Source organism: Uranotaenia lowii, chromosome 3 (assembly GCF_029784155.1).
Source record: "Uranotaenia lowii strain MFRU-FL chromosome 3, ASM2978415v1, whole genome shotgun sequence".
Lineage (NCBI taxonomy): Eukaryota > Metazoa > Arthropoda > Insecta > Diptera > Culicidae > Uranotaenia > Uranotaenia lowii.
The window spans coordinates 370177296-370201015 of NC_073693.1; the positions used below are offsets into that span (position 1 = coordinate 370177296).

The 23720-nt window shown below is 35.5% G+C and overlaps 2 protein-coding genes across 2 annotated transcripts in view; one reads left to right on the plus strand and one right to left on the minus strand.

Moving 5' to 3' along the window:
• The window catches only part of LOC129751328 (40S ribosomal protein S12, mitochondrial), a 75528-nt gene extending 74194 nt beyond the window's left edge, over positions 1-1334 (minus strand). The window contains exons 1-2 of the mRNA XM_055746770.1: positions 1199-1334; positions 1083-1140 (exon numbers count right to left, since the gene is read on the minus strand). Of these exons, the coding sequence (XP_055602745.1) occupies positions 1083-1134 (52 nt within the window). The 5' untranslated portion in view covers positions 1135-1140; positions 1199-1334. The remainder of the gene's footprint in view (positions 1-1082; positions 1141-1198) is intronic.
• Positions 1335-21092: 19758 nt separating this feature from the next.
• Positions 21093-23714, plus strand: LOC129751564 (protein elav-like). Its single transcript, XM_055747147.1, has one exon. It carries the CDS (start codon positions 21636-21638, stop codon positions 22707-22709), a length of 1074 nt encoding a protein of 357 aa, XP_055603122.1. The 5' UTR covers positions 21093-21635; the 3' UTR covers positions 22710-23714.
• Positions 23715-23720: the final 6 nt, after the last annotated feature.

The following is a 23720-nucleotide window of genomic DNA, read 5'->3' on the forward strand; positions in this document are numbered from 1 at the left end:
TTTTCGAAATATACCTTTTCCTCTTCTAAAAAAAGTGATGAATAAAGAAGTTCCTTAAAAACCTTATATCGATATACGTTCACAAATGGTTATAGTATTTTATAAACTGTTTAGGAAATCTTAACTGTTCTAAACTGTTAAGAGATCTTTAGAAAAATAATTCGCATATGGTGCCACCCAGACAGTCATCAAAAATCCCAAAGCACATTTCCAGTTAAGTTACCATGCGATCATTACTATTTTGTTATTTTAAATTGAATTTATCATGCATTTTATTCAACATTTTGTAAAATAAAGAATATCATCAATAAACATTTAGTTGTCTATAATTTTTCAGTGCATGTTTGCTCTCGCCCCTTTCTTGTGAGCAAATTTGGTGACTTTGTCGGTCCCGACGGCAACGGCCCTATTTTGCTCACCCATATACTAACCCCCGGTGCGGTATAAAAGTGATTAAACTCGTGAGCATTTTCACTTTGCTCGCGATTGCTGCGGATGCCCTTATAGGAATTAAAATTAAACAAAGAAAAAGGTCTTGGCTGAAAGTAAGCGAAAGTTTTAACATGTTTTTTTCTAAGTTGGCGTTGGGGATTTATTTAATCGACACTCGTATCGAAGGCTTTTCAAAACCTTGGATCCTTCTTGCTAACGATGCATTTTAGTTCACAGACAAAATATAGTTTTTCAATGCATTTTGCCAAGAGCGGTATTAAAATATACCTACCGGAAATCTTGACTTTGTAAGACTAACTATTATAAATATAATTCATACCTGTGTATTTTTTAGAAGCAATACTTTTGAAAGTACTAAAGTAATCAATCTATAAAAAAATTCTATTAATATTTAATTTCCCAAACCTGTTTTAAATCAAACGTCCTATAGCTTACTTTGAGTTTAAAAAGTGTCCTGGTTTTTGATAGATTTATCTATTTTTTTATGTAACACATTCTGGTTAATTTACATCCACCTTATTTTAGTGGTTATTCAAGTTAAATCTAAAATTCCATAAAATTGAGTCCGCATGCTTGCTTCCAACGGCGGACAGGTAGGTTATTACACAATCAGGGAAACGTGCACTTACCTTCGTTAGCGAGGGATTTTGTTATGTTGAACGATTGCCGCAAGAAATTCATTTTGTTCTGGAATGGTAAAGACATGAAAGATGTTTTTCGACAGAAGCTCAAGACAGACAATTACCTTGAATAAGTGGACCCTTTGTTTATCCTCAAATTGGACACCAAATTCACATTAACTTTAAAAAAATCCACTCACACCGGGTCTTGTTTACGAATCGCAAAAGAAAACGCAATATGAGACAAAAGCAAAACAACAACATTCCTTAGGTAAATGTCAAAAAAGGGCATCGAGTTTTCTAGTCGAAAGTAGCTTTTGCTATAAAATGACGTAAATGTTGCGCAGCTTGTTGCAGTGTAGTGTGTTGCACACTTGGTTCGTGTCGATACTTTATAGCCACAGATGTGATGACTGATGATACACCATGTGAACGAGCTCATGAACTGAAATTTTTTAAGTGTACCATTTTGTTTCTTGGATTGGATTTGGAAGCTGGGTTGCCAGGTGCCCAGATTTGTCTGTAAAACCAAGACTTTTGACCCTTCGTCCAGATATTGGTCAGACACAGATTTTGCCCAGATTTTTGCTGAGAGTGCCCAGATTTTACAGACTTTCAAAATTGACAGAAAAAATCAATATTAATGTATCAGATTTGATATGTAAGTGGCAGATTAGACTAAAATCTGGCTTGTATTCTTTGGTATGACCAATCAATCATTAAATTTTCAACTCGAAAATAACCCGAACACCATAGCACAAACACTCCCTCTCCCCCCCGCTCACACGATTCGCCAAATTTAATTTCTTGTTTAGTACCAAATTTGTGATTTTCCTTATGCACAGACACACACAGACTTTTTTTCAAAATTGCCCAGATTTTTCATCCTCAACACCTGGCATCCCTGTTTGGAAGTGTTTATCCCGAAGTGAATCAAGCTTAACAGGTCCGAAATTGAAAGTGCAGTGAAATAAATGTGCCCGGTGTTTTTTTTTCAACTGTGAACAGACAAATAAACTAATTTTTATGCCATGGAAGCGCAGTTCTTGACAGGAAGATGAAATAAAAATTTCGACGGAGATTCGATACAGGTAAGTTCATTAATTTTTGCTTCAATTAGTGCTTTGACAAATTTCCTGGTGTATTCTAGGCTTGCCTAAAATACTTATCTAGAGTTATCTAGTAACAGGAGTTTCAATTGGAAGCACACGTCTGTCTTCAAAGTTCTGAAGTATCGGAGCTTCCGTGTTTTTTTCCGCTTATTTGAAGAGCTATGCGCCCGGCGGATATGCAAAACCGAAAAGTTCCGTTCAGCCGATGACATGCACTTCCTCCTTTGTAGGGAAGAATGCCACCTAGTGGTAAATTCCTGGCAAAAAAAAAAACTTCCTCTTTTTCTCCGTATGGCCAGTTCATTCTATAGTGAACTATGTTGCCAAGTTTTGTTTTCCAACCATGAATGTTTGCACAATGGGCTCATCGTGCCTCTTTTAAGATTTAATTCGAAATTTTATGTTTACTCGAGTTTTCAGTGATCAGTGTAATTTACTCTAAGAAATGTACTTCTAGAGGAATGTTATTTATAATAGTGTTGAAAGTTTTATTTTATTTATATTTAAAAATGTTATTTCCCTGTAAGTTTCTTCATCATTGTTTTTTTTTATCAATTGCGTGATGTCTTCGTTAAGTATAAGTTTTGAGAAATTTTATCTGTTGTTTGTATATCTGTAACAGTCAAAGAGTCTATGTTTTCTGTCACCCCGCAAATGTCGCATTTATTATTGGTTTCTATTTTCCAAGTGTGTAATCTATCCTTAGGTCGAATTCACAGTGAGCGCGGTGCGAAGTGCGAAGCGAATTTCCAATTCGCGCGAAAAACCGCTTCTCATTGAAACACGTTGAAAAAAACATCGACCGGCCACAGTGCATAGCGAATTTTCGTGCGAACACCTGGCTGGATCGCGCGAATTCATCCTGTTCATCCGGACATACACTGAAAATATTCTCTCGGATATTTTTTATCGTAAAATGATTTATCAAAAAATTTTTTTTCAAAAGTTTATTTATTTAATTATCATTGCCGTTTCTGTTTTGGTAATGAAAAATGCACGGTTTTTTAGCGCGGATTTTTGAAACAAACGCGGTTTCAGTCTTTTTCTATTGAAACAAATTATAACTGGCAATAAACGACCGGTGGCATGAAAGCCCCACAATATGTGTATAGGGTGAAGGGGCTGAACGGATAGAAGTTGGAATTTGTTATCCGACGCCATCTTGAAATCCAATATGGCCCCTTTCACTCAACTTTAAAATGCTGGAAGTGACTGAAAAGCACATGAAACTCCCACAATATGGGTATTGGATGAAAGTACTCAATAAGTAGAAGTCGAATTTGGCTGTCCGACGCCATTTTGAAATACAAGATGGCGGTTTCCGCTTAATTCAAAATGCAATAAATAACTGAAAATCGTAAGGTCCATCCACAATATAAGAAATCAGTAAAAGGGATAAAAAAGTAGATGAAAAATTACTGACAAAAATTTAACAAAAATTTTTGAGAGAACTGCAAAAAAGCACTGAAAAGTATAAACAAAAATATAACAAGTGTTATAAAACTACACGGAAAAAACTTTTCACATGAACGCTACGTGAAAATGTACATGGATTTTTGCTACCATGAAAATCACGTGGAACCTACGTGAACTTCAGGTAGCGAACAGAGCTCACACAGCAAGCAGAATTCACGTAATTTTCATATGCGTTGTATGTGAAGATAACGTAGATCGAATGTGAAAAGGGATTCGTTCTGCTACATGCGATTCACATAGATTTCATTGAAATAAGAATGTAGGATTTTTTTTCGTATCATTTAAATAAAAAATAAAATATTTTATTTTTAAGGATTTTTATTATGCCACATAATTTACAAAACACTGTGCCATTTTTTCACTTTCACAACTACACTATTTACACTTTCACTTTTCATTTAATTGACACAATAACATCGTCCAAAAAATGGCATTTTCCGAAATTGATGTGCCTCCATAGCGGTTTTCTGAAGTTGCAGCTGACCCGATTCCACATTCTGTTTAAATAGAAGAAATAGAAAAAGTTGTAAATAACAATCAAACAGCTAAATTCTTGATACTTACAAAAAACTGCTTTAAAATGTCTCTATTTGCCTGTAACAACTGTGCTAGAACTTGGAACCACGCCATATTGAGTCGGTATTCTTTTACAGAGATTTAACGTGAATGACCCATTAAGAGCTACGTGAACATCACATAGAATGCACCCATTCCGTCTATACTTGGTGGATCATTGGATTTTCACGTAAATCGAATGTGTCTTCATTTTGACAGAATATAATTATGTGAGTTTCACGTAAGGATCAAGTGTTTTTTTATTGACCTCTAAGTGATTCACGTAAGTCAAGCAAAAATTCACGTAACGAGCGCCTACGTGAAAATCCAGGTGAATTTAACGTTTCCTTTTCGGATGAGTGTAGTAATATTGACAAAAATAATACAACACTGTGGGAAAAATATGAATAACTATTACTAAAATTAAAAAATATGACAAAAAAAATAGTGACAAATGACAAAACTTTGAATAAAACACGCCAAATGTGGTTAAATAATTAAGCCAAAAAATATGACAAATATTACAAAATTAGACAAAAATATGAGAAAAAAATCACAGAAATGGCAAAACTATGACAAATGAGAAAAAGAAATTTATGATAAAATTATAATCAAAATTTGATAATGAAATGACCTGACAGAACTAATATAAGGACCAATATTTGACAATAAATTTACAAAAATGACAAAATAATAACAACAAATTTACAATAAAATCACAAAAATCTGACAAAAAATAAGGCAAAATGGCTAGAATATGATAAAGTTTTGAAAAAATCTATGGGCTTGTGATATGTGTAACTCAGTTGGCATGTTAGTTCCCTCCTAAGCCAATGTCCGTGAGTTCAAATACAAGAGTAATCATCGAATGCATTTGTACTGGAAAAGACTTTCAGTATGAAGAGAAGGTGGTAAAACGAATATAATCGAACGAAAAAAGACAAAACTATAAAAAAAAACTTACAATCAAATGAACAAAAAATCTGACAGAACTATGACAAAAATATGACAAACGAAAACATGACAAAATTATGACAAAAATTAAAATAAAATGACAAAAGTCTTACAGTACTATGACAACCTTTGTCAATTGTCATAGTTTTGTTTTATCATAGTTTTGTAACATTTTTTCATACTTTTGTTGCATATATTTTTATCACATTTGTAAGATTTTGGTCATAGTATTGCCAGATTTATGTTATTTTATTTCAAAATTTTGTCATACAGACCCCGCTTGATTTTGGCAACATCCGAGCAAAAACCGTTCGTTTTTGGCAACATCCAAAAAATACGTTTTTTTGTCTTTTTTTTATTTTTTATTTTCATTTTAAACAAATAAAAATTAATGTAAAACATAATATTAGCATGAAATTTTTTCATTCGGCTTAATTATAATAGTTTTAAACAGTAAAAACATGAATTTTTCCATGTTTAATGCTCATAACTAATATAATTGAATCAAATTGAAAAATTGTATGCTAATATAAGGTTTTACATAAATTTTGACTAATTTGAATTAAAAATCAAAAATGAAAAAGTGACAAAAAAACCGTTCGATTTTGGCAACATAAAATTTTCGGGCGTGTTGCCAAAAACGAACGGGGTCTGTATTTGTAATTTTTGATTAGTTATTATATTTGTCATATTTTTATTTCATTTTTCATATTTTCCATAATGTTGTCAAATATTTGTCAAAGTTTTTAATTTCGAGTTTTGGCATTATTACTAATTTGTTGTTATTATTCAGTCAACTTTTATTAATTTTTGTCAGTTTTTTTTTTAATTTGGTCATGGCTTTGCCATTTCAATGTCAAATTTATCATAGATTTGGTATATTTTTCTAATATTTTTGTAATATTTTTATCACCATTGCCATATTTTTAATAAAGTTTTGTCAGCGTTTCGTAATATTTGTTATTATTATATTGTATTTTTTTTCAAAATTTTGTTATATTTATGTCATAGTTTTAGAAGATTTTTTTTGCGATTTTCAGTCATTAAAATTATTTTAAAGTTGAACGGAAGCCGCCGTATTGGATTTTAAGATGGCGTTTCATAGCGTCAGACTGCAAAATTCGACTGTTACTAATTGATTGAGTTTTTCGGAATTAACGCGGATTGGTTTTTTTTTTGCGCGGTGCGTATCCCTCGCTCACAGTTTTGTTAATTTGCAAAGATTTTTTCACATGTGATTAATTTTTGCAACACCGAAGGTTTTTTTCAGTGTTGAACCGCTTCGCAATTCGCGTGCACTGTGGCCGGCCTTCAAAAGCGAACTTGCGAAATTCATCCGGTGAATGAATATTTCGCTTCGCAGTTCGCTTCGCGCTCACTGTGTTCGTACCCTTAGAGCACTGATCATAGCTAGAGTGTGAAAGTTTTGCTGCTGTTATTGTTTGGTTTGTATTTAGTTTAGGTTTTTCGAACCAAGGTTTTAATGACACTTTTCGTAAAATTTTGTAATGTTGTCTTCCGTTTTCTTCTGATATTTTCTTATAATCTTCTTCCCATTCATTTAAAGTTTCTACTTTTATAAGATTGATTACGATGTTAGTTGTACTATTGCATCCTGATTTAGATAGTTGATCAGCTATCTCATTTCCTTCACCATTTACACTTCCCCTGAAAGTAAAAGTGAAAAATCTCATTTCGTCAATAACTACCCTGATAGAAAAATCAGTCGGGTTTTGGTCCGTTCAACACGTGAATCGGTCCGAAAACAGAATAGAAACCCGACCAATTTCGGACCAATTCCGTGCTCTTGTGACATGAGTGTGCACAAGTTTCCTGACGACACCAACGCGATGCCAAAAACAAACTGTCAGAAATAATTTGTCCGGATTCCAGGCCAAATTTGGTTCGGATTTCCAGACCAAATTCGGTCCGATTCCAGACTAAATATAGTTAGATCCCAGACCGTTCCTAGACGGATTTCGGACCAAAATAGGTTCGTTTTCTAAATCCAAATTTATTATTCTTGCAATCGCGCTATTCGGAATGAATTCATTTTATTTAATATCTAGATAACACATATTATAAAAATATAAAATATCATTAAAATAAAACATTTTTCGGCAGGCTAACACCCTCGCGTTACTTCGAAGAATCGGGATTGGTTTGCCGATGTTTATCATCGAACATATTTATGACATATAAAAAAAACTATATGATTGCTATGATTGAAACCGCGGTGGAACGTTGCGAAACTAGACAACGCGTCGCGCCAAGAAAAACTGACCAATTCAAACCAAATCTGGACTGATTTGAACTGTCAGGTCTTGTCTTCGACGCTACTTTAAGAAGCAGGGAAATGGTACGGAAAATCCAGCCGGATTTGTTCCTTAAAACCTGATAGAATTGCGAATATTTTAAGTAAGGTAGTGCCGAGAGCAACATTTAATTTTTTGTGACGTCACAAAAATTATTGTATCGAAAATTTTAAGAATAGCAGAAATTTCAAAGAAAAAACATTTTGATTGTGTTGTTAGGCCTCTATTTCATTATGTTATGAAGTTTTTGGTCCTTTGAAGATTGCTTTATGTAATTTTTTCTTATGTTATTAATGAATGCAATGTCATCTTGAAGCTAGAACGTGCAAAAATTAAGTACCATTCAGCTTTAAAAAAATCTAGTTGGTGGTTATTGAGTGTTCAACTGATTGAAATGATTTTAATCAAATCGTTTCACTACTACAATTCTTTCGCAAAACAATAAACATCAATAAAATGATTGTTAAATCGATTTACTAAAATGAGAATAAAAAATTGTGGTCTTGTTAAAAACAACATGTGTTTTGATTATCTACTTTATTGTTAAGTGGAGCTAAATCTACACTGACTTGGACATTTTCATGGAAGACTTTGAACTAATTTTAAAGTTTTACAAATCTGAGTTGGAAAAATCCACCATTTTTTCGAACTTCGATGATCTGGGATACATGTTTGTTTTTGTTCGTTAGTAAAATTTTGTCTTGAATGTCAAAATCCTAAAGATTTTTTTTTCGATGGGGAAGAATAAACCAGTAAGTTGGAAATCCCAACAAAAAAAAAAACTTTTGAGTAACAGCGTAAAATATAAAAATAATTGCAAAAAAAAAACTTCATTTAATTCAATCTTTTTTCTGATAGATTTCAAATTTTCATAATGTTCTACATAGAAAGTTTTTTAAATTACTTATTATGTATTTTAGTTGCACATTGTGATGAGAGCACATTCAATGTAAGCGTTCTAAATTAAAATGGTAAAATTCAAATAAATAGAACTTCTCAGCTTCAATTTTACGGACAACCGGCAAAATCAGGTAGCTCGCTTCATACGCGAATTTTTTATCTGAGTTTTGTCTACAACATACAAGCGAAATACTTCTTTTACTTTTATATACTTGTGCAACTGTCTAGAACATTTTAGTGATTTAACATGATAAAAAACTTTATTTTTGTGGCTATTTTTATACTTAATGCTGAATCTCGAGTAAAAAATGTTAAAGAAACTTGACGTTCGAGACCAAATTTCGTTAAATTGCATTTTAAATGAATGTGTTGAAGACAGCAAAGAGATCATCGCTTTCAAAGTTAGATATTTTATCTCCCTTATGAAGGGATTATTGATAAACATGTGTCCTATGTTTGGTAATACTTGATTTCATTTGATCCATAAATAATTTTAAAAACATTATCTGAATTGACACGTATGCTGACTTTGTCACTTTTGAGTGCAATTCGGTTTTAACGACCTTTTGGGCAACACTGGATTGCCGCGCGACAAAAGAGGTGGTATGAAAAAACACTAGCAATTGCTTTTGCTAAACTAAATCGAGCATTCGAGCAGTCGCAGAAAGCAATTGCTTCGGTTGATATGAATAAAGTTTTTTCTGACAGCTGTTTTCTCAGTCAGGAGCTTTTACTTTTAGAACAAGCTAGTTTGGTATGAATAAAGCCCAAATCTGAAGCAATCGCTCGAGAAATCTCCTAGCAATTACTTTATTTTCTAAGCATGCTTGGTAGCAGACTTTTCCAATAAACAAATTCTTCAACAACGTCATGAATTTATAAAATTAGCAATATTACATTTCAATACAATTTAAAAAGGCATTTTCAACATAGATAAAGAACAGTCGAAGTGATAACCCAACTTTTTTTCATATTCCTGTCGTTGTATGAAATGATTCGTCTAAGATGAAATTAAACAAATCAAAAAGTAAATATTCAAAATTAAAAAATTCCGGCTATAGTGGAAGAAGTCTCAATCTGCTCGAAGTAGGAAGAAAATTTTAATAATTTAAAACATAATTCAGATTTCCAAATTTATATGATTTTTTTATAATTCAAAGATTAAAAAAAAACATCTAAGTTAAGATGCGCGCCTATTGCCTATTTTTTTTTATATATCGGATGATCCCGATCCGAAAACGTGTGGGAGAGCTTATGATAAATGTTAAAAAGCTAGGCCATTTTTTGTTTGACAATATTCAATTTTCTTTAAACATCAACATACGAGCATGTATTGACTTAAATTTTTCCGATCGTTCTTACACCCACACTCAGAAAAATACTATTAAGTTTGCCATAAGATTCTCTTATAAACTGGCGCCATAAGAAAAATCATTGAAATTTATAAGATTGTCTTATGACGCGAATGAATTCTTCAAATGAACGCCTACTTCGTTGAGAGGTTTTTGCTTTTCATAAGAGAGTCTTATGGAAACAGAAAATGTCATGTTTGATGAGAATACTTCAAGATAATTGATATTAAAAACATTTTATTTATTTTCTATCTAATTTGTCACATCATAATCACTAACAGCAGCACACAAACACCCGGTTCCAACACATTTATTCTGCCGCATCGGATGCTTTGAGTTTTTACTTTTTCCCGGTCAATATGCTGAAAAGTAAACAAAAAATAATGTGTTTGAGTTTACAAATAATGTCAACGTTTGCAAAAAATAAACTTACCATTCAGAATGAGATAATCACTTATCTTTTAGGAAAACTATAATGGTTTCACGCCTCGTGTGACGATGAAAAGTAATGACTGATGGAATGAATGTGTTCATTATTTTTTCACAACGCTGCTTCTTCTATTTTTCATGAGAACTTACTTTGTAAATTGGAAGAATTTCATAAGACTCTTATGAAAATCAATTTTACACTCTAAAAAGCGGTTCATAAGATGCATCTTATGAGAATTATAATATGAATTTGCCTGAGTGCACCACCCGCATCGTCGATTTCATGGCTATTTTAGCCGTACTTTTCAATTTTTTGATCGTCTTCTTTCATTTTACTTTAGAAAATTTCAGATTCTGCTGGTTGGATAGCTCTTTTTTTCGAAGCAAAAGCTATGTTCTAAGACTTTAGTACACATCTGCTAAGCAAATGTTTATTCATACCAAACTAAGCAAATGCTTTGGGCTTTTGCTTTGCTTGATTTCGAGCAAAGTAAAAGCTACCGAAGCAATTGCTAAACCTTATTCATACCACTAAAGGTCACTAATACCGTATTTTTTTTCACCTGGAGGCAAACTAGAGGCAACCTAGGTTCGCTCTAACTGCTGTCATCGTGCTCATTTATTGCTCGAGAGGCAACCTAGGTTCGCTCGAAAAACGGACGGAGTCGCCCTGAGAAGAAAGTCAGTTTTGCGAGAAGTTCACCAATACTCTCAACGTTGTTGTCAAAACATTAAACAGCTGTTTTTGGCTGAAAGCAAAACAGTTGAAATAATGAACGGGAAAATGATTATTGCCGCGATTTTGAACCTCTCAGCCAAGCAAAATCGTACTATCTGCTGTCCAGTGCAATCCGGACACGAAAAAAGGCAATCCGGATGTGAAGACCCGAGTGAAGAAATCCAGAAGGGAGAACAAAATGACAGCTGCATGTAAACATTGCGCTCGTTCTCACGCACACCTACGTATGGAATAACTCGAAACCCGAAAATCATTTTTTTATTCTGACGGTTCCAGATCCAAATCCGGAATCGAAAAAAAATACGCCATAAATCAAAGTTTGTTGAGTTGGTTCATACACTCAGGCAAATTCTTATTATAATTTTCATAAGATGCATCTTATGAAACGCTTTTTAGAGTGTAAAATAATGTTTCATAAGAGTCTTATGAAATTCTTGTTGAGAAATCATTTCACTCGGGAACTATCGGTTAGATGCAAGTCGAGTGAATTGCACACAATATCAATTTGACATTCTACAAACAATAACACAGCCACGTGTGGAGACTTCATCTGTCAGCTGTCATCTGTCAAACGGACAACTTGCATGGAACATTGCACGAGATTGGATACAATGTTTGATACAATATTGAACGGAATCTAGTGAACAACTGGATTAAATGTTCATGGTTCTTCGAATCAGGAATAGGCACACCGAGAAGAAAGTGCATGAAATAATTATAAACATCACTAATGTAACCGATCTAGTTATAAGCTATACCTTGTGTTCGTCTTTAATAAAGTTACCTTAAACTAGGGTTGCCATCCGTACCGCAAAAGCGGGACATGTCCCGCTTTTTTGGAAAATGTCCCGCCGCACACAGGGGAAAACGATGTAAAAAGGTGATCAAAATTGTTTACGCCAAAACGGAGCGTTTTAGACCCATAGTGTCTTCGGGAAATTTTACCTACATTCAAAGCACTTTAAAATGAGCTTTTGATAAAAATGATTAAATCACCTAGCAGTGAGATAGAAAAATTATTTTTTTTATTTTTCATTTTAGAGCACTTATGTCTTTGCCAATTTTTAGATTGTAAAAAATGTAGCAATTTTGTTGAAGACGTCAACATCGTAGAAGCTAACCCAAAAAAGTTAGAAGGGTTCAAAATAAAAAAATATTTTTTTATCAAAATTTTCAGTATTTTAACGATATCTTTTCAGGCCGAGCTTATTCGAGCAAGATGTGTTTGAAAGAGTTTTGAGTTACGTGAAATCGAATAGTTTTGTGGAACACACTTAATAAAAATATTCAGACTGAAACGAGTTAGATTGAAAAAACTAAGAAAAATTAGCTGTTTTCGAACACCTGTATCTTTCTAGTTCGGTTGAGTTCGGTTCATTTTTTGGTTGCATTAGAATCAAGCAGGTTTCAACGTTGTAAAAACATATAGTTTACAACGTTAAGTTGTTTATTTTGTAGCTTTATAAACGATTAAAGTTAGCTATTTTCAAGGAATCTAGAGGACAAATTCCAATTTTTTTTAAACGGACAATTAGCAATCGTTTTTATTTTGGTGAAATTTTAGCCAAATCATTCTCTCGCTCGCGTATGACGTTTTTAAGCCTCCATTGACGAACTTTATCATCTACCTTTCCGCTTACAATACAATATAGTTGATGAGTTACGTTAGCTAAGCTAAAAAAATCCTCTAGATTTCTTGAAAATAGCTAACTTTAATCATTTATAAAGCTACAAAATAAACAACTTAACATTGTAAACTATATGTTTTTACAACGTTGAAACCTGTCTGATTCTAATGCAACCAAAAAATGAACCGAACTCAACCGAACTAGAAAGATACAGGTGTTCGAAAACAGCTATTTTTTCTCAGTTTTTCCAATCTAACTCGTTTCAGTCTGAATATTTTTATTAAGTGTGTTCCACAAAACTATTCGATTTCAAGTAACTCAAAACTCTTTCAAACATATCTTGCTCGAATAAGCTCGGCCTGAAAAGATATCGTTAAAATACTGAAAATTTTGATAAAAAAATATTTTTTATTTTGAACCCTTCTAACTTTTTTGGGTTAGCTTCTACGATGTTGACGTCTTCAACAAAATTGCTACATTTTTTACAATCTAAAAACTTGCCAAAGACATAAGTGATCTAAAATGAAAAATACAAAAAATAATTTTTCTATCTCACTGCTAGGTGATTTAATCATTTTTGTCAAAAGCTTATTTTAAAGTGCTTTGAATGTAGGTAAAATGTCCCGAAGACACTATGGGTCTAAAACGCTCCGTTTTGGCGTAAACAATTTTGATCACCTTTTTACATCGTTTTCCCCTGTGTGCGCCGTCCCGCTTTTTACTCGAAATGTCCCGCTTTTTTTAAACTACGTAGTCAAATTAAAAACAAGTTTGACTTCTTTTGATCTATTTTTTCTTATATAAACTGCACATCACACAAATATAATGCTTGCTTTTTCTTTGATCCCTTATTTCTTTGGGAATGATCTTTTAAATTTTCCTATGCAATTCCTATTAATGTCAGATTTCAATCTATCATACAAGACATTGCGTTTAAAGTTGTAAGCAGAACTGTTTTTAATTAAAAATACGTCATTTGTTATGGATTTTTTTTCTTTGTCAAGCTCCATTTGAGTATGTGACAGTGTGACACGCCATATGACTCATACTTTTTTTTCAATTTTTGAAACTGGTGGAAATCAGATGTAAATCAATGTAAGAAGCATTTTCTTTATTCCAAATAACGTTTATAAAATTCAGTGTTGAAAAGCAAACACTTGAACACTGAAAACAGTATCCAAAAGTGCTACAATTCAGCACTGTATTCAGTGTCGAAAAGTACACTGTCGACCACTTGCTGTCATTTGTTGAGATACGCTTCTTGTTGGTTAATAAATGAATTTTCAAGGGATTTTTTTCGAATTTGCATTAAATTGTGTATGCAATCCGTTGCAAAACTCGACGTTATTATCCGACTCCGCAACTCCACTTTTCAACTTGATGCATAATTTACTATTTGTTGGATGGCAAAACTTTTAACTTTTCAGTATATTAGGAAAATATTAACAAAATGGTCTCATTTTTTGGAAATGCTAGTCGTAGATTACTAAATAATGACACACTGATTTCGCACTAAAATGGATTCTGGAGAATGGTTCATTGGATTTATATAATTTTGAAATCTTCTAAATCTTCAAACAAAGTGTATGTGACTTTAAAAAAATGCCTAAAAATATAATGCAACTTTTTTTACAAACCAGAAATTTCAAGCTTAAAAACACTCCATAAAAAATCAGTGAATACCTACATTGTACATATAAATTGTACATTGAATTAAATATGTATAAAAACAAAATTGATTTAGTTGTTTAAAATGTAAGCTGAATTGCCTAATGAAAGTCATAAGACAGATTTTTTTTTGTCATGAAATTCAATCGCAAATATGGAAAGAATCAAGATAATATCTCAAAAGCTTAGAGTAGAAAAAAATACATATTAACATATGTGTACATTCATTTCATGATTTTTTCAAACAAATTTTTAAAATGTCCCGCTTTTTTCGGCTGTGTCCCGCTTTTTTTCTCAAAATGTCCCGCTTTTTTTGAAAATCATCTGGCAAGCCTACCTTAAACCTTAAACCTTAAACAAGAGTTGGATATCGCGTTTTTATTTCGATTGACTCTGAGAAACTCTACAGGTTATGGGCCCAGTGGTTAACTGGTGTTCCCATAACCTATCCATCTTAACAGGTTATGGGCCCAGAAGTATTCTGGTCATAACAAATTTGCCAGACGCGGCAAATTTGAACCAGTGGTTTAACTGGTAGGCAGCAGACTATTGGATAACTAGTAGAATCATTCCCATTAGTAACTGGGAGGAATCGGTTGGACTTGAATCGATGATCGAGGATGAAGCTGATCGACTTGGACTGACGGATAAAAGCGGAAATAGAATGTCAACCGACGGAGTCATAGGCGGCGAAGGATTCGGTTGGAGTATAGATTATACAGAAAGGAGAGAAAGTCGCTACGAGAGGGGAACTCTCGAACGTACTGTATCGTATACGACAACTCTCGACAGCTTTGGTACGTTACTGATCTTCGGATGGATAAGCTGGAGCTCACACACACACTGCTGCATACGCCAGTCAACCAAGAAATCGTCAACCAGGTAGCAGGGGCTACCGAAGCGCAGAAGGAAGAGTTTAAGGTCATTCTTCAGAAGCGTATATAAGAGGGAATCAGCGGGCTCGACGGAATCAACATTGTGGTCAACAACGGAGTGCTCAACAAAATCATCGGCGTTGAGGATGCATTTATATTTCCCGGATGGAACCTACTAGGAAGCAGGAATAGCGGTATTAGTACACATGGAGGAAATCCAAGAGCTGAAGAATCCGGCGATAATTTGAATAGCCAAACATATCAAGAATCTTTGGGCTACGAAGATGGGGAAGAAAAGGCTAATGAGTGTAGTTAGAAAGAACTCACTCTGGAATTATACAAAGTTTTATTTATTCTTCGACATGGGAGGATCTACTTTCAGAAAGAAAGTCCAGCAAACAGGGTAAAAGGGTTACTTTTACAAATGAAGAGGTTATCTACGAAAATGGGGAAGAAATCATAGCCACGAGTAATTACAATTACGGTCTGTTCCATCTGAACTCATTTGGGAAGGAAAGTCGGCGGAATCAAGAGCATATGTTGGAAACAAAATAAGTATAAAGACATGGCATAAACGACTAGGGCTTCTAAGCAGTACGAGTATGGAAAAACTCTTAAAGAAGGGCATGGTTGAGGGTATCAATCTTACTTCTGATGAGATCAGCAAAGCGAAAGTATGTGATGCTTGTTTGGCAGGAAAGCAAGCAGCCAATAAGTATCAACAGATGGAACTTCCAAGATAAAAAAGACCGTTAGAATTGGTGCATTCAGATGTTTGTGGTAGCATGGAGGAGCAAACGTACGATGGGTATCGTTACTTCGTCACCTTCATACATGATAACACGCACTTTGTGGTGGTATATTTGATGGAGTCTTCGAGAAATTCAAAGAATATGAAGCACTGGTATGTTCACACTTTGGAACTAGAATTTCCAAGTTTAGGTGTGATAATGGTGGGGAATACACCAATACAAAATTTAAATCTCATTGCATGAAACAAGGCATACAGATGATGTTCACAGTTCCATACACTCCACAACAAAACGGAGTGAGTGAGCAGATGAATAGAACATTGATGGAAAAGATCGCCTACAAACGGGATAAACGAAGACAAAACACCTTACGAAATGTGATATGGGAAAATACCAAACGTAAAACATTTAAAGATTTTTGGATGCAAAGCATTCAAACAAATTCTGAATGAAAGACGTCATAAATTAGATTCGAATACTAAGACATTAATTTTTGTGGGTTACGCAAATAATGGTTTTAGACTCTAGAACGAAGAAACACGATCCATTGAAATCAGAAGAAATGTTATATTTGATGAAACCAGTATGGTGAATTCTGAAGACAAATCAATTTTAATTGATGAAAAGCAGGAGGTTATCTTGCACGAGAAAATTGATAAATTCGAAAGTGAGCAAAACGAAATTGAGGACCAAGAATCAGTATCTGGAGAAGATAATGATACTACGATCGATAATGGTCAAAATGGAGAATCATTTGGAATAAGTGATCATGTGAGTACGAATGAAACTCAAGAAGACGATAGAGGTGACAACGTCTTGAACCAAACATTGCGGCGATGCAATAGAACCAAGAAACCCCCAGCTTGGTTCACGGATTATTCAGCAAAATTAGCAACGGTCATTAATGATATCGACGAGTTGAAGAAAACCGATGACTGGACGGAATGGAAAGTTGCAATTCAAGAAGAACTTGATGCATTACATCAAAACGAAAGTTGGACAGTGGTAAACTGTATTCCAAAAGGAGTGAAACCAATTCACTCGAGATGAAAGAAGATGGGCGATACAAAGCAAGATTGGTTGCAAAGGGATGTTCACAGCGACCTGGATTTGATTACTGTGAAACATATGCACCTATTGCAAAATTGGAAAGTGTTCGACTTATTCTTGCACTTGCAAACTAGCACAAATTATTAGTCCATCAAATGGATGTCAAGACGGCGTTTTTAAATGGAGAATTGGATGAAGAAATATTCATGAAATTACCACGAAATGATGATGGGTTAAGTCAAACTGTACACCTGCATAAAAGTTTGTATGGTTTGAAACAAGCTAGCGGATCATGGAATAAACGATTTGATGATGCTATGAGAGCTCTTGATTTTACTCCTCTCAAAACAGACTGTTGTATCTACAAATCAAAATCCAAAGGAATATTTCTTATACTCTACGTAGACGACATCCTATTGATAGCCAAAAATATTGATTCCATTAAATGGATCAAAAAGGAACTTGGAAGGTTATTCCAAATGAAGGACTTGAATGAAGTAAAACATTTCCTGGGAATGGAAATAACACGTGACTTTGAGAATCAAACGTTAGAAATTTCTCAAGTACAATATACCGAAAAACTTCTTCAGAGATTCGGAATGAATAAATGTAAACCAGTAGGGACACCACTAGAAACCAACACTAAATGGTCCAAAACTGAAGATAAACATACTGAAGAACCGTACAGAGAGCTATTGGGATGCTTGCAATATCTCTCATTAATTTCTAGACCAGATATTTGCGCAGCGTTAGCATTTTAAGCAAATATGCCAACTGTGCAACGGATTGGCATTGGTCTGGATTGAAACGTATCTTAAGATACTTAAGCGGCACCAGAAATACAAAAATAATCGACAGCCAGAAAAGCGAGTACCCAGGTTTAGTGGGATTTGGAGATGCAGATTTTGCAAATGATCCTGACGATCGAAAATCGGTATCAGGATATACATTTCTAATGTATGGCAACTTAGTTTCGTGGTCAACGAAACGTTAGCCAACAATCAGTTTATCAACGAGCGAAGCAGCACTTATTGCGCTTTGTGCAGCTACAAAAGAAGGAATGTGGATAACAAACCTTCTCAACGATTTGGAAATTAACATAACACCTTTCATCATAATGGAAGAAAGCATTCCGTGCATTAGCATAGCTGAGGAACCGAGGCACATCAACGTATGAAACATTTGGATATTGGATATATGTTTGTACGAGATCACATCAGACGAGGTCGACTGAAGTTGCAGCTCATCCCAAGCGTAGATCAACCGGCAGATGCATTTACTGAGGGGTTACCTAAATTAACGCATCGGAAATTGTTCAGCGAGTTGAATGTTCAAATTGAGGGGAAGTGTTGAGAAATCATTTCACTCGGGAACTATCGGTTAGATGCAAGTCGAGTGAATTGCACACAATATCAATTTGACATTCTACAAACAATAACACAGCCACGTGTGGAGACTTCATCTGTCAGCTGTCATCTGTCAAACGGACAACTTGCATGGAACATTGCACGAGATTGGATACAATGTTTGATACAATATTGAACGGAATCTAGTGGACAACTGGATTAAATGTTCATGGTTCTTCGAATCAGGAATAGGCACACCGAGAAGAAAGTGCATGAAATAATTATAAACATCACTAATGTAACCGATCTAGTTATAAGCTATACCTTGTGTTCGTCTTTAATAAAGTTACCTTAAACCTTAAACCTTAAACCTTAAACAAGAGTTGGATATCGCGTTTTTATTTCGATTGACTCTGAGAAACTCTACAGGTTATGGGCCCAGTGGTTAACTGGTGTTCCCATAACCTATCCATCTTAACAATTCTTTCAATTTGCATACGACGATGTTCTTATGAAAAATAGAAGAAACGGCTTTGTGAAAAAATAATGAACACATTCATTCATGGCATCAGTATTTTTTCATCATCTAACAGTACGAAGCAATCGCCAGTTCATAGTTATTATAGTTTCCCTTCAGTGTTAAATGTTATTGTTATCTCCGGAATGGTAAGTTCGATTTGATGTGTTTGGTGTGATCGTTTAATATATTAGAAAACTAAAATACATTATTTGTTTACTTTTCAGCAAGCTGATCGGCAAAAAACGAAAGGTCGAAAATTAGGATGCGGCAAAAATAAATTTGATGGAGCCGTCTGTTGATGCGCTGCTGATGGTGACCATGATTGATTCAATTTTAAACAAATTTGGCAAACAATAAAGTGAATGTTTTCAGCATGAAATATCTAGAATTTTTCTTATTAGAAAGTGATTTACTGTTTCCATAAGAATCTCTTATGAAAAGCAACAACCTCTCATTGAAGTAGGCGTTCATCTTCAGAATTCATTCGCGTCATAAGACAATCTTATGAATTTCATTAATTTTTGTTAGGCGTCATCCAAAAATTACGTAACGCAAAAATTGCACTTTTTCGACCCCCTCCCCCCCGTATGTCACAAATCGTAACGCTTCGACGTATCCCCCTATGAAAATTACGTAACGCCGATAATTACCCCCCCCCCCCCTAACCTAAATTTGTTTTAACCAAAATTTGTTTTAACGTTCTTTAAAACGGAATTAATATCGATCAGAATCGCTTCTAAGTACTCATTGATGATAATTCTTTGATAAAATAAATTGAATGTCTTATTACGAGTTGCTATGTGCTTGTAAACTGCTGATCTATGATGATGTATCTTGTTTACTTTATTTAGTTCAAAGAGCATAACTTGTTACGCAAAATATACTCCACTTAGTAATACTCGTCGGAGCAATCAAATTTGCATTTTTTAAATCAATTTAGAAAATATAGTAAAATTTCCGTCTTAAGGTTGAATTGAGTTCTTGGGGATAAATGTGCCCTATATTCGGTTTTCCAACGGTTATTTCACGGATATTCAATACACATTTTAAGGAATTTATCCCTGAATCATTAAAAAGGAAAGGTTACAAGCCAGTTTAATCATATTGAAGCTCACAAATTTCAAGCTAATTTTGGTTTGCATATCATTCTGCTAAAATTGCATGACATCAAAATAGCTGCAATGAAACTGAAATTTTTAAGACAAAAATCGTTACGTAACGATGAGCATACCTCCCCCCCTCCCCTATGTCACAATTCGTAACGATCGAGCTTACTCCCTCCCCCCCTAGGAGCGTTACGTAATTTATGGATGCTCCCTTATGACGCCACTTCATAAGAGAATCTTATGGCATACATAATAGTATTTTTCTGAGTGTAGATCTTTTTACATCTTCGCAGAAAGTGCTCAGGAAAGGGGGGAAAGTTAATGAAAATTACGAATAAATAGAAAGAATATTGTTTGTAAGAATGACCGTAACTATTCTAGCAGGGAAACTGACTTAAATTTGGTGCTGGGTAAGTAAAACAAGTGTTATTTTCATGGGCACATTCAGCATATTTTTATCCTAAAACAGTTGCATCCAAACATTGACAGCATTGGATATGTTTCCGCACTCGTTTATCGGTCAACGGAGTCACGGCTCGTTCGTAGCTCACGGGATAACATGCACTGTAAGTCCAATAGAAACATTCTGTTGGGCAGCAAACCAAGGAACATTTGAACGGACACTTTCTTAAATTATTTTCGTTTCCATTGTTTTGAACGCAACACACTGAACGGAACGGAACCAAATAGCAAAGTTTGAAACAAATGCAATCAAGTTTTAAGATAAAACTCATTGATTTGCAAAACGACGAATGACCCCAACAATCAAGGCAAAAGGTCGTAAGTACATTTACACTTTACCAACTGAACAAATGCCCGTATCGGCTAAACTAACATATTTGAAGTCTATTTTTACTTTGGATGACGAATTTCCGGACAATTCTGATCGATATTTTTAAAACGAGAATTTAGTAAGTGTTTCGATACTTCCACAGTGGTTTTCTCGAAACTCGTCAAGTGGTTCATACGACCTAATCAGAACAAACTCTAGAATTATTTTACAATAAGTCGCAAATGGCGTAAGAAATTTAAAAACTTATCAAATTGAAATACGATTGAACTACAAATCGAACGGTCATTTTAAAGTGGTGTTCCTAATCTTATCGAGCAAATGTCATCATCGATGAAAGGTATCATCCAAAAACGATAAAAGCCTCTGACAGATGAGATTCACCAACACCAAGACACCCAACAAGGGCATAAAAGCAGGTGCTGTTTCCATTATGAAATCATTGTATCGTCATCAGCGTAGTGCCACGGTTGTGCTCTCGGAAAGTACCCAGAAGCAAAGGCAGAAGCAGCAGCAGATCTTGTTCCAAATAGTGTAGTTCCAGCCATCAAACATACACACATTTACACCCTCAACATTTGCTACCTAACCTATTGAAGAGAGAGAAAAAAAAGGAAGAAGAAAGTTCAGTTCCGATCGTGTGGCGGTGAAAGAGCAAAAGAGAAGGCGAGTGAGAAATTGATTTTGCCTGTATATTTCTTGCTGCAATTTAGTAATCGAGTTCGGAAGTTTTCATCCAATCGTTGATTGATAGTAACCATTGTCAAAGTGAAGTGTGTAGGTTGTTTGTTTGGTGTCTAGTGGCAGTATCGGTTTTCATTAATACGACACTCTGCCAAGTGGAACAGTGACTGAGCTAGTTGGAAAGCAACCTTGTAGTAGGAACGAAAGCTAATCGAAGCAGGATTGAGTGAACGGCTTAGCGGCAGCACTCATTGAAGGAATATTTCTCTGTGAAAGTACATACAACCAGCTTCAAAATTACCACTTCAATCATGACCAACAAAGTTCTAGCGGCCGTACCAGACCTACAAAAACAAAATGGCGAATCGCAGAACTCCGCTGCGGCGTCATCGGGCGGCAGTAATGCTCGCACCAATCTGATTGTCAACTATCTGCCCCAGACAATGACGGAGGAGGAAATCCGTTCGCTGTTCTCTAGCGTCGGCGAGGTAGAAAGTGTAAAATTGGTTCGCGACAAAAATGTCATCTATCCTGGTCAGCCGAAAGGGCAAAGCTTAGGCTATGGGTTTGTTAATTTCGTACGACAGCAAGATGCCGAACAGGCAGTGAACGTACTGAATGGATTGCGCCTCCAGAACAAAGTGCTGAAGGTATCATTTGCCCGGCCTAGCTCGGAGGGTATCAAGGGAGCCAATTTGTACATTTCCGGTCTGCCGAAAAGCATCACGCAGGAGGAGCTGGAGGCTATTTTTAGACCATACGGTGAAATTATTACTAGTCGGGTGCTGGTTCCGGATGGAAACGATAAACCTAAGGGAGTAGGTTTTATCCGTTTTGATCAGCGGAAGGAAGCCGAACGAGCTATTGCCGCATTGAACGGAACAACGCCAAAAGGTCTAACCGACCCTATCACAGTTAAATTCTCCAACACTCCCGGACAGAACACTGCTACGAAAATTGTTCAACCAACTTTGCCGGCTTTCTTGAACCCACAATTGACCCGCCGTCTCGGTGCCATCCATCATCCGATCAACAAAGGATTAGCTCGATTCTCACCGATGGGAGGTGAGGTGTTGGATATGATGCTGCCGACGGCTCCCACAAACGGTATCGGTGCCATTTCGCCATCGGGAGGATGGAGCATTTTCATCTACAACCTGGCCCCCGAAACCGAAGACAGCACCCTCTGGCAGCTGTTTGGGCCATTCGGTGCGGTGCAGAATGTGAAAATCATCAAAGATTCGGCCACCAACCAGTGCAAGGGATACGGCTTCGTTACGATGACCAACTACGAGGAAGCAATGCTCGCCATCCGGTCACTCAATGGATACACCCTGGGACAGCGGGTTTTGCAAGTCAGCTTTAAGACCAACAAGTCTAAGTAATTTTCTTAATTTATTAATCATATTAATCAGTTTTTAATTACAACTTTACCCAAAATATCAACACACACTAACACCGCTAGATGATTTCCCTACAATCCTCGCGTGATGAAAAGAGCAGCAGTCAACAATTTTCATCAATGTTGCTAAAAATATCGCCATGATTATTATTTTGGGACGATTGGCTCCCTTCTCCAAAATGATGAGGTTTTTTTTAGATAAATTTTTGAAGCATCCGGCTTTTACACAGTATTTTTGAGAGACGCCATCGGGTCTCGGATTCATCGCAATGATGATTCAAGACCAATCCACCCTCGAAAACGCGCGCGTGCTAGTGTGTACAGTGTAACAGTCGTGTACCAACGCAAACATGTATGTATACAGCCAGCGCAAAACACTTGCAATCAATTTAACGAGAATTGGAGTGTGAAGAAAGAGGGTGCATTTCTCCCTGTGCCGACAGAAATCATACAGGAGGAACATGTTCCTGTGTTGAGTTTTACTTTTATTTTTTCCTTTTGGCCTCTCGTCGACATTATCCAGCCGAACGCCGTGTGTTCCGACAAAGTATGTAGATGCGCATGCGGTAGAACACGGCTGTCATAAAACACGGAATCCTCAGTCCGTGAAGAACGAACCGTGTGCGAGATTTTATTATATTGAGCTAGCTAGTGTAGAAATAAAAACGAGGGAGTTTGTTAGCAGCGAGTAGGTACGAACAGAAAGTGGGGACGTCGCGTCGCGAATTCTCGCAATACTTACACATGGTGTGTTGTAATTGCCATTTCCCTCGAGGTTTATGCCAACATTTACAGCTAGTTACGATTTCATTCACTCATACTAACCATCACGGATGATTGCTTTCTAGCGAAACAGTTCGTGGTAAACTGGTTAGCGCATGTGTTTCACAGTGGCCTGTTTCACGTTTCTTCTACTGTTCGAGACTCTCGAGAAGTTCAATTAACATCTCCGGCTGTTCACTTCCTAAGTAAGTGGGGCTGTACGGCGTTGTGA

What these genes read in the sequence shown, in the direction of transcription:
- LOC129751564 (XM_055747147.1), top strand. Translation starts at nt 21,636, where the DNA reads ATGACCAACAAAGTTCTAGCGGCCGTACCAGACCTACAAAAACAAAAT.